This window comes from Rhinoraja longicauda, chromosome 11 (assembly GCF_053455715.1).
Source record: "Rhinoraja longicauda isolate Sanriku21f chromosome 11, sRhiLon1.1, whole genome shotgun sequence".
NCBI classification, from domain to species: Eukaryota; Metazoa; Chordata; class Chondrichthyes; order Rajiformes; family Arhynchobatidae; genus Rhinoraja; species Rhinoraja longicauda.
In genome coordinates, this window is record NC_135963.1 from 25,062,551 (window position 1) to 25,076,574 (window position 14,024).

At 42.7% G+C, this 14,024-nt stretch overlaps 1 protein-coding gene across 2 annotated transcripts in view; it reads right to left on the reverse strand.

The window, feature by feature from the left end:
- pik3r3b (phosphoinositide-3-kinase, regulatory subunit 3b (gamma)) overlaps positions 1–14,024 on the reverse strand; it is a 515,510-nt gene that overhangs the window by 377,140 nt on the left and 124,346 nt on the right. For both annotated transcript variants that reach the window (XR_013547854.1, XM_078408495.1), the window contains exon 3: positions 521–613. Coding sequence is in view for 1 of the 2 variants with exons in the window: in XM_078408495.1 (XP_078264621.1) it covers positions 521–613 (93 nt within the window). In the remaining variant the exon portion in view is untranslated. The remainder of the gene's footprint in view (positions 1–520; positions 614–14,024) is intronic.

A 14,024-nucleotide genomic window follows, 5' to 3' on the forward strand; every position in this document is an offset into this window, starting at 1 on the left:
CAAGTGAAGCTTGGTTTTTAAATAACCCATACAAGGTGTTATAGTTCAAAACTCTCAAGTACTTACCGACTTGTCAGTGATTTCAGCGAAAATTAGGACGCCGGAGAAGCATTGACAGCGTGGGAATTTCGCGATGTTTCAGAATACGCTGTAATCTCGACCTGACTCGGCATTGTCGTGGGCATTGTCGTCGGGTTAAAGAAAAGTTCAGCGATCTGCTACGACTTTGACAGTCGCCGGCAGTCGCCAAAAAAATCGCCTAAGTGGGACAGGCCCTTAACTCTGTTTTTCTCTCCAAGGGTGACCTGCTGATTACTTCTAGCACTCTCTGTTTTTTCTTGAAGACCAACATTGTAGTCCTCAGCATGAACCATAGCTTGAACTCTTCGACTTTTATGCAAAAATGAAGGATTTGTTCATTTTTGACTGAGACAGACGCTTGCTTGCATGCTGGTGTGTGGATGCAAGTGGCTGCAATTTGACCAAAAAAAGTAACCGAGGGAATTCTTAACAAACGTACCTTGCTTCTCCAAGCCCTCAATCAGCTTCATCACAATCTGCGGTGCTTGATCCGGCAAAGTTAACAGCTCAGTTAGCTCTTGCCCCGAGGGACCTGTCAATGTAGAACACAGAGAGATTATTTATTATGCCTGCCCGCAGCCTGCTCTGAGCATCATCTGAACTGGATTTTTAATCATGACCATTATGTTACAAACTGTGTACCGACACGTATTCTTATCATTCTCGACAAGTAGTCCAGTTGGCTAGACTTTGAAAGGCGCACTCGTACAACTGCAGTTATATCCGCTAGGACTAGACTCTGTGCTAGACGTTTTCTATTCTGGAGTCTATTTTAATTATGTTAGAGCCTGCAGGTGGAAAATTGACCAGCTTACACCATGGACCGGATCTTTCAACAACAGGAACAAGTGCACATTTTTTACATGCAAATTCAGTGCTCTTCGATGACAGTATTAATCCGAATCACACGTTTACATAAACTATTTCAAAGATTATTACTGCAATTTTTATTTTTTTTAATGGATTCTTACAAAAAGTGCCTTTCGAGGAAGCTTAACCTCTCGTTTTTGGGTGCTGGGCCTTTGTTGATGTGAGATAGGCCCATTCTCAGTGTGGGTTACCGAGCCATGCTTTGATCAGCAGGCCACACAAAAAGAGGGCACCCCAAACTAAGACATGGCCTCGACAATCCACTACAGGATTCCTATTCTCCATGCCCCCCTATACATGTTCAGTGGGTAGGGAGAAAGACCACATGATTATGGTATACATAAGGAACTGCAGATGCTGGTTTACAAAGAAACGACAAAGTGCTGGAGTAACTCAGCGGGTCAGGCAGCATCTCTGGAGAACATGGATAGGTGATGTTGCGGGTTGGGACCCTTCTTTAGTGTTGAATATGGAGCAACTGCAATTTCCGAACTCCCACATTAGCCGTTCTACAAGACCTGCCCAGCATGTCCCTGCTGCCTAGTGTCAAATTCTGACAGAGGCCTATGGTGCAGGAACTTACATTTAACAATAAATATTTTGGGTGGATTGAAACCACTAATCTAATCCCAAATCTTACTTTACTATGCTGTCTGATATTTAATCCATCTATTTAAACCAATGCAAAACCCCACTCGTAACAATGGCATGATACACAATGTTTAATCTCCAATTGCCCTCCACACCCACCCCACCAACCCCCACAGTCCAATCTATAAATAAGTGCACCAACAATTTAAATCAAAATACATCTTACATTTAGAAAATAAATGTATTCTCCATGACCAATAGGTTAAGAGTTTTATTACACTGGGAAAACGTTAGACAAATCTCCTGGCCACTTTTAGTATTAAAACGACTGCCACTGGAAGTTGAACTCAATTTAAGCTGTGTAAGAAAATAACTGCAGATGCTGGTAAAAATCAAAGGTATTTATTCACAAAATGCTGGAGTAACTCAGCAGGTCAGGCAGCATCTCAGGAGAGAAGGAATGGGTGACGTTTCAGGTCGAGACCTTTCTTCAGACTGAATTTAAGTTGAGATCTGTTGGTAAAAAATAACTAATTTTCTCATGGGCAGAGCAGTAAAATGATTCTAACATCCTCTGCAAATCTTGTTTGTTGATGTCAGCATCTGCAGTTCAAGATGTCAGCATCTGCAGTTCCTTGATTCTCACTATTTTAGTATAAATCAGTTGCATGCAAATGTCCTCCAGAGAAATTGCTCTACATCTCAGAATCACCTAAACTTTCCTGGAAATTTCAGGCCTGGACAGGTGGATCAGGAAGTTCAGCATGATGTAAGGCCCTGATATCCTTCCCCAACAAAGCATATTTGGGATAGCCACAAAAAGCTGGAGTAACTCAGCGGGACAGGCAGCGTCTCTGGAGAGAAGGAACGAGTGAGGTTTTGGGTCGAGACCCTTCTTCAGACGTCTCGACCCGAAACGTCACCCATTCCTTCTCCCCAGAGATGATGCCTGTCCTGCTGAGTTACTCCAGCTTTTTGTGTCTATCTGCAGTTTAAACCAGCATCTGCAGTTCCTTCTCACACAAAGTGCATTTGGGAATGTTTTAATGTTGGCTGCTGCTTTTTTACAGGAAGCCATTTTTAGTTTAGTTTCTCTGAAGATAATGCCTCATGAATTTCAAAGGGCCTCTCCATAATGAATTAAATATGAAATGTCCTCTTTGTGACTTCGCGAGCAAAGAGAATGCTTTAAAGCAAATAAAAGCATCGAGTTCCTTCAAACTTTCAACACTCTGACAAGGCTAAACCGACTGGATGCGGCGAGGATGTTTCCCTAAAAGGGGGGGTCCAGAATGTTGGAATCACAGCCTAAGGATAAAGAGCGAGACAGAGGACTAAGATGAGAAACTTTTGCACTCAAAGCATTATGCCCCTGTGATATAGAGAGTGGGTTTACATCATTGAAATAAAGCACCAGCCACGAGTAATTTGAATTTAATTGAATTTAAGCAGGATCAAAGCACCAAACAGCCTACTCCTGCTCTAGTTTTCTATGTTCCATCTTTCTGCATTTTCATGGCTGATGAATAGTTTTACATCACTTGGCTGATAGGGGTAGGAGGTCATCTAGGGTGGAAAACAATTTAGTTTAGTTTCGTTCATAAGTGATAGGAGCAGAATTAGGCCATTCAGCCCATCAAGTCTACTCTGCCACTCAATCATAGCTGATCTATCTCCCCCTCTCCACCCCATTCTCCTGCCTTATCCCCATAACCCCTGACACCCTTTAGTTTATTATCATGTGTACCGAGACACAGTGCAAAGCTTTTTGTAGCGTGCAATCCATTCAATAAAAAGACTATACATGATTACAATCAAGCCGTCCACAGTGTACAGATACAGGATAAAGGGCATGATGACAGGATGAGATGTTGGAGGGCTCCCATGAAGCTGATGGAAGTCTGGGGCAATGTGAGAAGGAAGGGCCTTTGGGCTGTGTGAAGCTGACTAGGTGGCACCAAAGCTTTGGAGCGTTCAAGTACTGGGCTTATAAGTGAAACAGCAATTGTCATTCAACACAGCAACTGTTGAAGACATACTGCAGGTGCCAAAGAAATTCAAGAGCAGACTAAGTTTACTCCAAAAAATTGGATACTAATAACCCCAATACCATGAAGAAGGATCCCAAACCCGAAATGTCGTCTGTGCATTTTCCTCCATAGTCAGCTGCCTGACCCGCTGACTTGCTCCAGCACTTTGTTTACTCAAGATTCCAACATCTGTAGCCTCTTGTGTCTCCTTAGCTCACTTATATAAATCGGTTAAACCATCTATATTTATCATTTGTCTCTTTAAAACTTTGTAAATGGCAAGTCTGGATCCTGCCTGCGATTTGATGTTTTTCTTTTGCATTATTAATGAACTAATTTGCAATGAGGGTGAGAAAAATCAAATGAAATCAAAGCATTAAAAAGCCAACTCTGGCAGTAGCTTCCAAGAAACAGTGTTGCAGAATCAGACCTTCAGGCAACGTTGAAAACAAAAATCTGGATCGAAGCTGGTTAAGGAGTAGGTTTCAGCTGCTGTCATTTATAGTTGTGAGAATTAAACGGGTGTTTTAGGTCCGACTGTATTTGCCCACAAAGCACAGTGACAAAGAATCTGCCTTCATTTTGAGCATTTTAAGAATTTAGTTTCATATCTTTCTCTACTATAAAGTAATCCCTCTTCCAATTTATGTTCAAGTATTAGCAACCGTGTGTTACTATTGTACCCTTCCAGTCCTTTTTCTTGTTCGACGTGACATTTTAAGAAAGATGTTTGGAGGTAGATGGACTCATGGGTCTCTGCAGTTTCGTGCTCCATGTCCTTTTCATTAATCAGTGTGTCCTCTCCCTGTGAGAAAATGCCACATGGTAGAAGGCGGCACGGTGGCGCAGTGGTAGAGTTGCTGCCTTACAACGAATGCAGCGCTGGAGACTCAGGTTCGATCCTGACTACGGGTGCTGGACTGTACGGAGTTTGTACGTTCTTCCTGTGACCTGCGTGGGTTTTCTCCGAGATCTTCGGTTTCCTCCCACACTCCAAAGACGTACAGGTTTGTAGGTTAATTGGCTGGGCAAATGTAAAAATTGTCCCTAGTGGGTGTAGGATAGTGTTAATGTGCGGGGATCGCTGGGCGGCGCGGACCCGGTGGACCGAAGGGCCTGTTTCTGCGCTGTATCCCTAAATCTAAATCTAAAATAAAGAGCTCACTAACTACAGGGAAAGTCAAGGACAAGCTTGCTTATCTGCCTCCTGCCTCCTCTCCAAAGTCACACTGGTTTACCACCTTATTCCCTCACTCCTGCATCTCTCTTCCACACACACGTGCGCACACACATGCTCACAGACACACACACACGTGCTTACACACACTCAGACACATGCACGTGCTTACACACACTCACAGACACACACAATCGCTTACACACACACACATATATGCACGCACACAAACCCAACCACTCTGAACTGTGAGCAGTAATGAAATGACAGTAGCGAAAGAAAATGGCATTAGGAGTTAGTGGGGAAAAAATGGCATTAGGAGTTCGTCCTTGCAGTGAGGCCCAATGGAAATGATCACAGCAACTGAAAAAAAAATAATGATCCCACCAGTTTATTTAAGTACAGAGGCAGCTACCAGTCCCAGAGGTACTGTGCCTGATCAATCCAACTTCCCTGTGGTCATGGATGGTACTCTCCTTTCATCCCCTCTGATTCCCCCTTCGTAGATGCTGCCTGGCCTGGTAAATTTTGCTGGCATTTCCAGCAAAAATCATGACGTCTGGATATTTCGATGTTAGTTTCTTTGAATGTATGTTAACATCACACTGTTCCTCTTCAATTGTAGTCCTACAGGCTATGTGTCCATTGTTACTGTGCACTCTGGAGCTAATTCAAGGAAATGCTTTAAATTTCTCCTGTCCAAGAGGAAAAACTGTATAAAACTCTCCTCGCCATAACTTATGCCACTAGAATTCCCCCATGAAATGCTATCCCATAAATGTAGCAACATTTTTCAAGATACTGTGAAATAAACCAGACTAAGCAAACATATGTTTAATCCATGAGCTGGGAAGGAATAAATTCATGCAATTTTTCACAGTTTTAGTTTTAGTTTTCGAGGCACAGCTTGGAAACTGGCCCTTTGGCCCACCAAGTCTGGCCCTTTGGCCCACCAAGTCTGGCCCTTTGGCCCACCAAGTCTGCACTGGCCATCGATCACCCGTTTACACTAGTTCTATGTTATCCCACGTTCTCATCCACTCCCTACACATCAGCTGCAATTAACAGAGATCAATTCACCTACAAACCCACACGCCTTTGGGACACAGGGAGAAACCAGAGAACCCAGAGGAAACTCATGCAGTCACAGGGAGAACGTGCAAACTCTACTCTTAGAGTCATGATATTTATCAGGTTGCCTCAACTCAGTTTTTTGATCATTGTTGATTTCCAAAAACTGCTAAAGTGAGGGTTTATTGGTGGCAATACTGTTCAAGATGGACTTTTTCTTGTGCACCCAACATGTACATGCAGCTGCCAGTTTACTCAGCCTTCTGCCAGTTCACTCACGAGTAGGAGAATAGCTGGATTTGCTTTAGACTGTTCTCAGTAGCGAGGATAATCCTACAGAAGCCGTCGCATTGGCAGATACCTGTTACTGTTAAAGTTGCAGGGGAGCACTTTGTTAGGACAGTCATTACAAACTTCTATTTCTGTTTACCCTTAAAGTAGGGCAGGTGGCTAATCTTCATAAGGAGACACTTTGGTAACTGAGCAGAATACCTGTAGTCCAGTATCACCAGAATTTTACAGCACATTACTCACAACACAATTAACATGTGCAATGCTTGCAATATCCACACAGTGGTGCCACAACAGTTCCAGCACCAAATAAATCAGTAGGATTTTCTGTAGAGGCAATGAACTCAGCAGCCACCACGTAGCGACAGGGGCGGCTTCTACTCACTGCTGGTCTGAATCTGAAAGCCACGTAGAGAGTGAATTTAATTTACATGGAAAGATTGCAACTACAGCACAGGGTGCTATTAACCACAGTAGGACCATTTTAGCTACTTGTGGAGAGTTGTGAAGAACAATTGAAAGACACTTCAAGTTGTCCCTAGGTGCACTAGAGCTAAGACAGTACTTTTGGACCATTGTCACCCATTGTAGTCTGTGTAATACAGTAGCCAATTTGTGCATAGCATACTGACTGGACATCATTTAACGGTATTGAATGAGGTTAAATATCACCAGGACAATAGAGGTTATACACAATTCTTTAGGAAAGAGCCATCCTAGATGTTCATCTAACTGAGAATGCAGAGAGTTCAACGGGAAGGTTACAGCCCCAAGGAGCATAGGGGCCAAATGCAGGCCAATGGGATTAGTCCAGAATGTCAACATCGACAGGTTGGGCCAAAGGGCCTGCTTCCATGCTGTACGGCTCTATGACTCCATGACTCCATAAGAAGCCATACAACCCATTAAGTCGCTGCTAGCTTTATGCCTGGGAAATCTAGCTCCCTAACCTTCTCCCCAAACCTCTGTAATCTTTGCTCTTTCAGCTATGCATCCAGTTTCCTTTTGAATGTGTGGGAAGGAACTGCAGATGCTGGTTTCCAATGAAGATAGACACAAAATGCAGGAGTAACTCTGTGGGTCAGGCAGCATCTCTGGAGAAAAGGAAGAGGTGATGTTTCTGGTCGAGACCCTTCTTCAGACTGAGAGTCAGGGAAGAGGGAAACTAGAGGTATGAAAAGGTACAGAACAAATCACAGCCCACACCGATGACCCGGGAAAGGTGGAGCCCACAATGGTCCATTGTTGGCTGTGGGAGAGGTGATAACAAAGAAGTACGAATAGTGAAACTATTAGGACAACTGGAATGAGGGAGGGACAGAGAATGGGAATGCAAGGGTTACTTGTCAGCTTGTTCCATATACCCACCACCCTCTGCCCTTCGAGCCAGCACCGCCATTCAATATTCATACCGCTGGGTTGTGCTGCCCAAGTGAAATACGAGGTGCTGTTCCTCCAATTTGCGTGTGACATCCAAGTTGAATGTCACAGCAGTGCAGTACTCCTGCGGACTGACAGGAGTGCCGGCTAAAAGCCTGCAGGATGTTTCTGAATGTCTGCACACTGGGGGAGACCTGCAATGTGGGAAAATGCCTGTGGCAGCTTTGCCCGTTGCTGAAGGACAGGAGTAGATAGAGAAATGTGTGGAAAATTCTCCTGCTATGGTTTAAGCCATTTTCAACAGTACAACATGTTTTGTGCCGAGTGAACAAGTTTCTAGCCCATGGTCTATTTATTGAGACTATTTTTTATTGAGAATACACTGTTTATTTATAAAACGGTGAAAATTGTGTAACCTGGCTCTATTGGACCGTATTCATCCCATATACCAACCTACTTCCCACTAGATATTGATTTGCAGCACATGCAGTTTTCCATCAGAATCTTAAGGCAAAGTATTACATGGCACGCTGAGCTGTAGGAACACATTTGACATTGTCCCTTTTTTTGGTTACTGTGTTGCAATTTATAAATCCTGTACTTCACAGTGTCATATCATATCATATCATATATATACAGCCGGAAACAGGCCTTTTCGGCCCTCCAAGTCCGTGCCGCCAAGTGATCCCCGTACATTAACACTATCCTACACCCACTAGGGACAATTTTTACAATTTTTACATTTACCCAGCCAATTAACCTACATACCTGTACGTCTTTGGAGTGTGGGAGGAAACCGAAGATCTCGGAGAAAACGGACACTGTATGGAGCCATTGCCCTTGTCATACAGCATAGACACAGGCCCTTCGGCCTAACTCATCCATGCCGACCAAGATGCCTCTTCTAGGCTAGTCCCATTTGCCTACGTTTGGCCCTCTTCTCTCTCAGCCTTTCACATACATGTACCTGTTGAAATGTCTTTTAAATGTTGTTATTGTACCTGTCTCAACTTGTTCCTCTGTCAGCTTGTTCCATATACCCACCACCCTCTGTCTGAAAAGGTTGCAGCTCATGTTCCTATTAAATCTTTCCCCTCTCTTCTTAAACTTATGTCCTTGAGTTCTTTATTTCCCTACCCTGGGGATAAAGACTATCTATTCTCCTTATGATTTTATACACCTCTATAAGATCACCCCTCAGCCTCCTGTGCTCCAAGGAATAAAGCCCCAGTCTGCCCAACCTATTCCTAGAACTCATGTTTTCAATTTTTTTTTTTCAGATGAAGTTTTGTGGACACTTTTGCTAAATAATGGCATGGAAATGATCATGCACAGTTGTGACACCATGTCTGATCGGTGAAAGTTCAGCAATCTCATGCAGAATGTTCTAATCAACTCCAGTGTACAAAGAACACAAGCCTACGGAACCTAATACCATCAATAATATTGGCCCAGAAGGCTGTTATAAACTGAACCATCTGCTTGGATTAGCTTTGGTGCAGAGCAGGCTCCCTCCTCTCATCTGGCCATGAATAGCACTGATTTGGGCAAAAGATGAGACTTTTTCAGCTTTGCCACGTCTAGTTTCCACAGTCGTACCAAGACACTAACTGCTTGATTCTTCTTGTAACTGTTTTATACTTGTTGGATATTAGGATCATAAGCAGCAGGCAAGTGTGTATACTATAAAAGTTGTTATTTTAATCTTGACTCAGCAGCGACTGTTATTAGATCGGGGTGCATCAATAAATATTAATAATCTAGATAAGAGTGCACAATGTGTGGCCTGCATCACAAGGAAAAAAAGAAAAATGTGTATATACTCTGAGAAGATACAAACATTACAAATGACACAACAACTTGCAAATTATGCTGCAGTATTTAGCCAGGATTGAGTTTCCCAGATGAGTTGAGATTTTTTTCCCCTACTTTTAATGGAAAAAATAGCTGCCATTAAGTCTTGACATTGTTTGTATGTGATAAAACTACCTTTCACAAACTTATCTCTTGGTCAAAACATACAAGTGAGAGCCTTGGCCATCTCCTCCGCTGTCTTCTGCCAGAAAACTTTTTCTCACAGTCCACAGGGTGATATGCTTTCTAAATATTCATGCCAGTTGCCCTGCTATGCCAAGGACACCCAGTCACTATCAGTTTCAGTGGAAACAAACCTCAAATGGCCTTCAGCAGCAAATTAAAGCAGGCCTAGCAGGCAAACATATGCTAACAGAATTGAAATAGGGGCCTTTATCCACTGCCATGGAAGGGTGCCAAAAATGCTGCTCCTTTGAAAAAAATAATTTCCATCACAGATCTCTTTTGCTGCTCTCAGCAGTTTTCCCCCGAAATTTACTAATGCTCAGCTGGGTGACATGAGCTAAAGCAATATCATTAAAACCCAAACCTTTAGTTTAACTTCCAGCTGTTTCCTGATTTATGTTACACATTAATAAGGAATTTTCTTGAACAGAAAATATCATTGATGCAATCTTGCCCTGTTGTTGCTAAGGCAGCTCCTTTATGGAATTAGGACTCCAATCAGCCTCAAATATGAAGAAGGGTCTCGACCCGAAACGTCACCCATTCCTTCTCTCCTGAGATGCTGCCTGACCTGCTGAGTTACTCCAGCATTTTGTGAATAAGCCTCCAATATGATGTACATATTGTAATGCCACTGAAGTTATTGTGTTTTATCTCCAAAAAAGTATGGTAACTCAAAAAGTTGTCATGCTGAAAGGGTTTGCAGCTGGAACAACATTAAGAGTAAACGATTTGGTGATTCGTTAAGCTCTTTAATGCCCAATCTGGGGACTGGTGTGATGAACATGCTACTACTGGACAAGAAGCTCAGACACTGAGAGTCCAAATTCTTATTGAAACGTGCGGAAATAAGTTTAATAGATTTGTCATTGGTTTGTTTGCATCGAGTAATATTAGACCATAGACTCCTTGGCCGCAGTTGGTTCCAGTCGGACACAAAGCACCTTATTGGCTCTCTGAGGTAACCAAGCAACCATCTAGCCACTGCACCTAACTGGAACCAATTCAGTTGGCCTCTGAAAATTGGATTCACTATCATCTGGGGGATGATGGTTCAAGTGGGGGTATAGAAGAGGATCATGTTCTCAGAAGTTAATTATTGCAGCCATATTGCTTCTAGACTTCTTCAGGATATTACTGAAAACCAAAGATCGACACAAAATGCTTGAGTAACTCAGTGGGACAGGCAGCATCTCTGGATAGAAATGGGTGACGTTATGGGTCGAGAACCTTCTTCAGACTGAGCTGTGAAGAAGGGTCTCGACTCAAAACGTCACCTATTCCTTCTATCCAGAGATGCTGCCTGTCCCGCTGAGTTACTCCAGCATTTTGTGCCTATCTTCAATGTAAACCAGCATCTGCAGTTCCTTCCTACACATTTACTGAAAACCAAGATATCTTAATTGGCCTCATCAATGCATGTCTCCATCACTGGGACAGGGATCAGTCTGTTCAATTGTATTTCCACATGGTTCCTTCTCTTGAGAATTATTCCAATCAGGAAGCACCTCGTGCAACTTTGAAGAATTAAGGGTGACAAATAGCAGATAATAAATATACTATGTCCAAAATTAAACCAACTCACACAAGTTCTCACTCAATCCCCCCCATGGTAATACTCGTATATGAGTCTCCTAGGATTAAATCCTTGTGGATCTTGATTATCAGAAGATTAACTGGATGACCCCTATCAAGCAGTACCAAAGCCAAGGATTCGCAGTGTATCGCATCTATCCAGCTCTTTGCATGCATTCAATGATGCACACTGAGTTACTCAGAAATACAGCAAATGTTGTAATAAAGACCGAAGAAGATTTATTCAGAATAAACAATGGGATGAATGCCCTATTTAGGTATTTTTACATTGAACAATTGGTGTAAAACGGTACCCTAGAAATCCGACATTGTGCTCAATGTCAGTCGGGGTACAGGCACTGCACTGCTGTGAATTTACTCTGGTTTGTTTACATGTACGATGTGCCAGTGCATATGGGCCACAGGGTCACATGCTGAGCTTCAAGCTGAGTGCCCTGCACATTTTAAAAACATAGAAAGTAGGCGCAGGAGTAGGCCATTCAGCCCTTCAAGCCAGCACCGTCATTCAATATGATCATGGCTGATCATCCAGAATCAATACCCTGTTTCTGTTTTTTCCCCCATATCCCTTGATTCCATTGTCATTTTTATGTCATTGCGGAAATTCCTTCTTCACCTTTAACTTGTGGATAACAAGATTTTCCAACATTCAGGGCCCTGTTTGCATGGTCCTTTCCATGGACCAGAAAGTCCGAGGAGATCTTTGTCTTAAAGGTAGTTCCTCTATTAGTTCCTCTATTAATTGGTTCTCTCGATACTTGGTTCCATTTCCATCCCATCCTTTAGTCACGGGGTATCCCCAGATCTCCTGCCTCCTGGCCCAATTGCCTCTCAGACCAATCCCAGTTCTAACACAAAACAACTCCTCACACATCTCCCCATCCAGTTTCTATCTGTAGTCGTGAGTCTTCCCCCTTTGTTCTTGATGCTCCCACTCCTTACTTACTACGATCTACAAAACAATTGGCTTCATCGATTTGCTCAGCTATCGCGGGCAATCAGAGGAACCTTTATAAACACAATCCTGATTTGTCATATTAAAAATACCTTGGGCTTCATGTTTCAAAGAACCTTGTGGCAGAAGCCTGGCACGACCTCAAGCAGGCCGACCTACACTAGCAATTTTAGGTGCTCCATAATCTCTAGCCCAGCATCCTGCACCAGTAGCACTCAGGGTCTGCAGAGAGCCAAGGTAAAAGTCTTGTTCCTCTCCAGTTTTATGGTTTCTTTAATATTTACGGGTCTGTAGTGTAAGTAGCCTTACACACAGTAGCCACCAAATTCAAGGAAGTCACACTCAAAACAAAATATGGAAGAATAACAAACAGAACAAGACGTTTTCTTTAAGCCTGTAGTTAACCTTGCATTTAACCCCAAGAATAGCTGATAACAATATTGCTGCCTTATACATAAATGCTTTTCACCAAGAATGTTCCCTAAAGGAAGAACAGGCTACTGCTATATATTGCTATACCTAAATATATTGCTATATGTAAGCATAGACCAGTTTAATAAAAATAATATACATGCAGTGTCTTCTTAGTTTCATTATTAACACTTTCTGCACGAGATGTCAACATTCCACTAAAGGGCCTGTCCCACTAGGCGATTTTTTTGGCGACAGTCAAAGTCGTAGCAGATCGGCAAAATTTTCTTTTACCCGACGACAATGACCACGTCAATGCCGAGTCAGGTCGAGATTACAGCGTCTTCAGAAACATCGTGAAATTCCCACGCTGTCAATGCTTCTCCGGCATCCTAATTTTCGGTGAAATCACTGACAAGTCGGTAAGTACTTGAAAGTTTTGAACTATAACATCTTGTATGGGTTACTTAAAAACCAAGCTTCACTGTAACAAGGCATAAACTGGATTTACTTCCAGTTTACTAATAGCTGTATTAAAAAAAAAATTTTTTTAAGTGGTTAAGTGGGTTATTGTGAAACGTGTGTGGGCATTCTCTGAAAATGTACGGGAAGTGCATATCTGGTTTCTGGGTTGCATATCTGGGTTGGGATCCTGCTTTAAATGAAATGGCTGATGGCCATAAACATTGCGAAAATTCCCACGCTTACCTGACCGTCAAACTGTCGCCTCCAATCTACCTGTCAAATGTCCCGATGGTAAATAAATTGGTTAAACACAAGCATTTTATGGTATTTTTAAATGACTTTACATATTTTAATATAATGTGCTTCTAAATGCATCTAAGAGAACCTAGCAAACCTGGGGACAGCATGTGACAGCGCCCACAATAAGCAACGATACCTGGCGACAAGCCAGCTGTCGCCGAGAAATTTCACTCCGAATGATTTCCCAGCGACGCGCTGAGATCCACTACGATTCTTGGAAGACTCCTCAAGATCATGCCCACGACACCCGGTGAACTGTCGGCGACAGCCTAGTCACCGGCAGTCGCCTTAAAATCGCCTAACGTGGGACAGGCCCTTAATGCACAGCTAACGTCTGAGCAAATATTTATTTCTCATCCTTGAAAGAGTTGCTATTTTCAGTATTTCAAACGTGGGTGTGAGAAAGATGTGTTGCGGGAAAAAGGGAATCCATGCAGATTAATAAGTAGCTCGGAAATTATGCAAGGATATTTTTTGTTAGATTCTTAATTAGTAGATCCTTGTAGACGGTTTCCCTTGCTTCTTTAACATTTTTGCATTCTGCTATCAGGCAAAGAAGAAACAATAAAATATTGAACATCATCCCAACCTTTATTGTGACTTGGTGAGTGATATGACTGTTTTCTTTCATCCAAACAAAAGATGCGGGGATTGGTAAAGCCTGGCAACAGTGCTCATTCCAGTGCTTCAACCATTTCAATCTTTGTGCTGAAGGAACTCCCACATTGTGGTTAAATGGGAAGGTCCACGATTTAAACCCACTGCC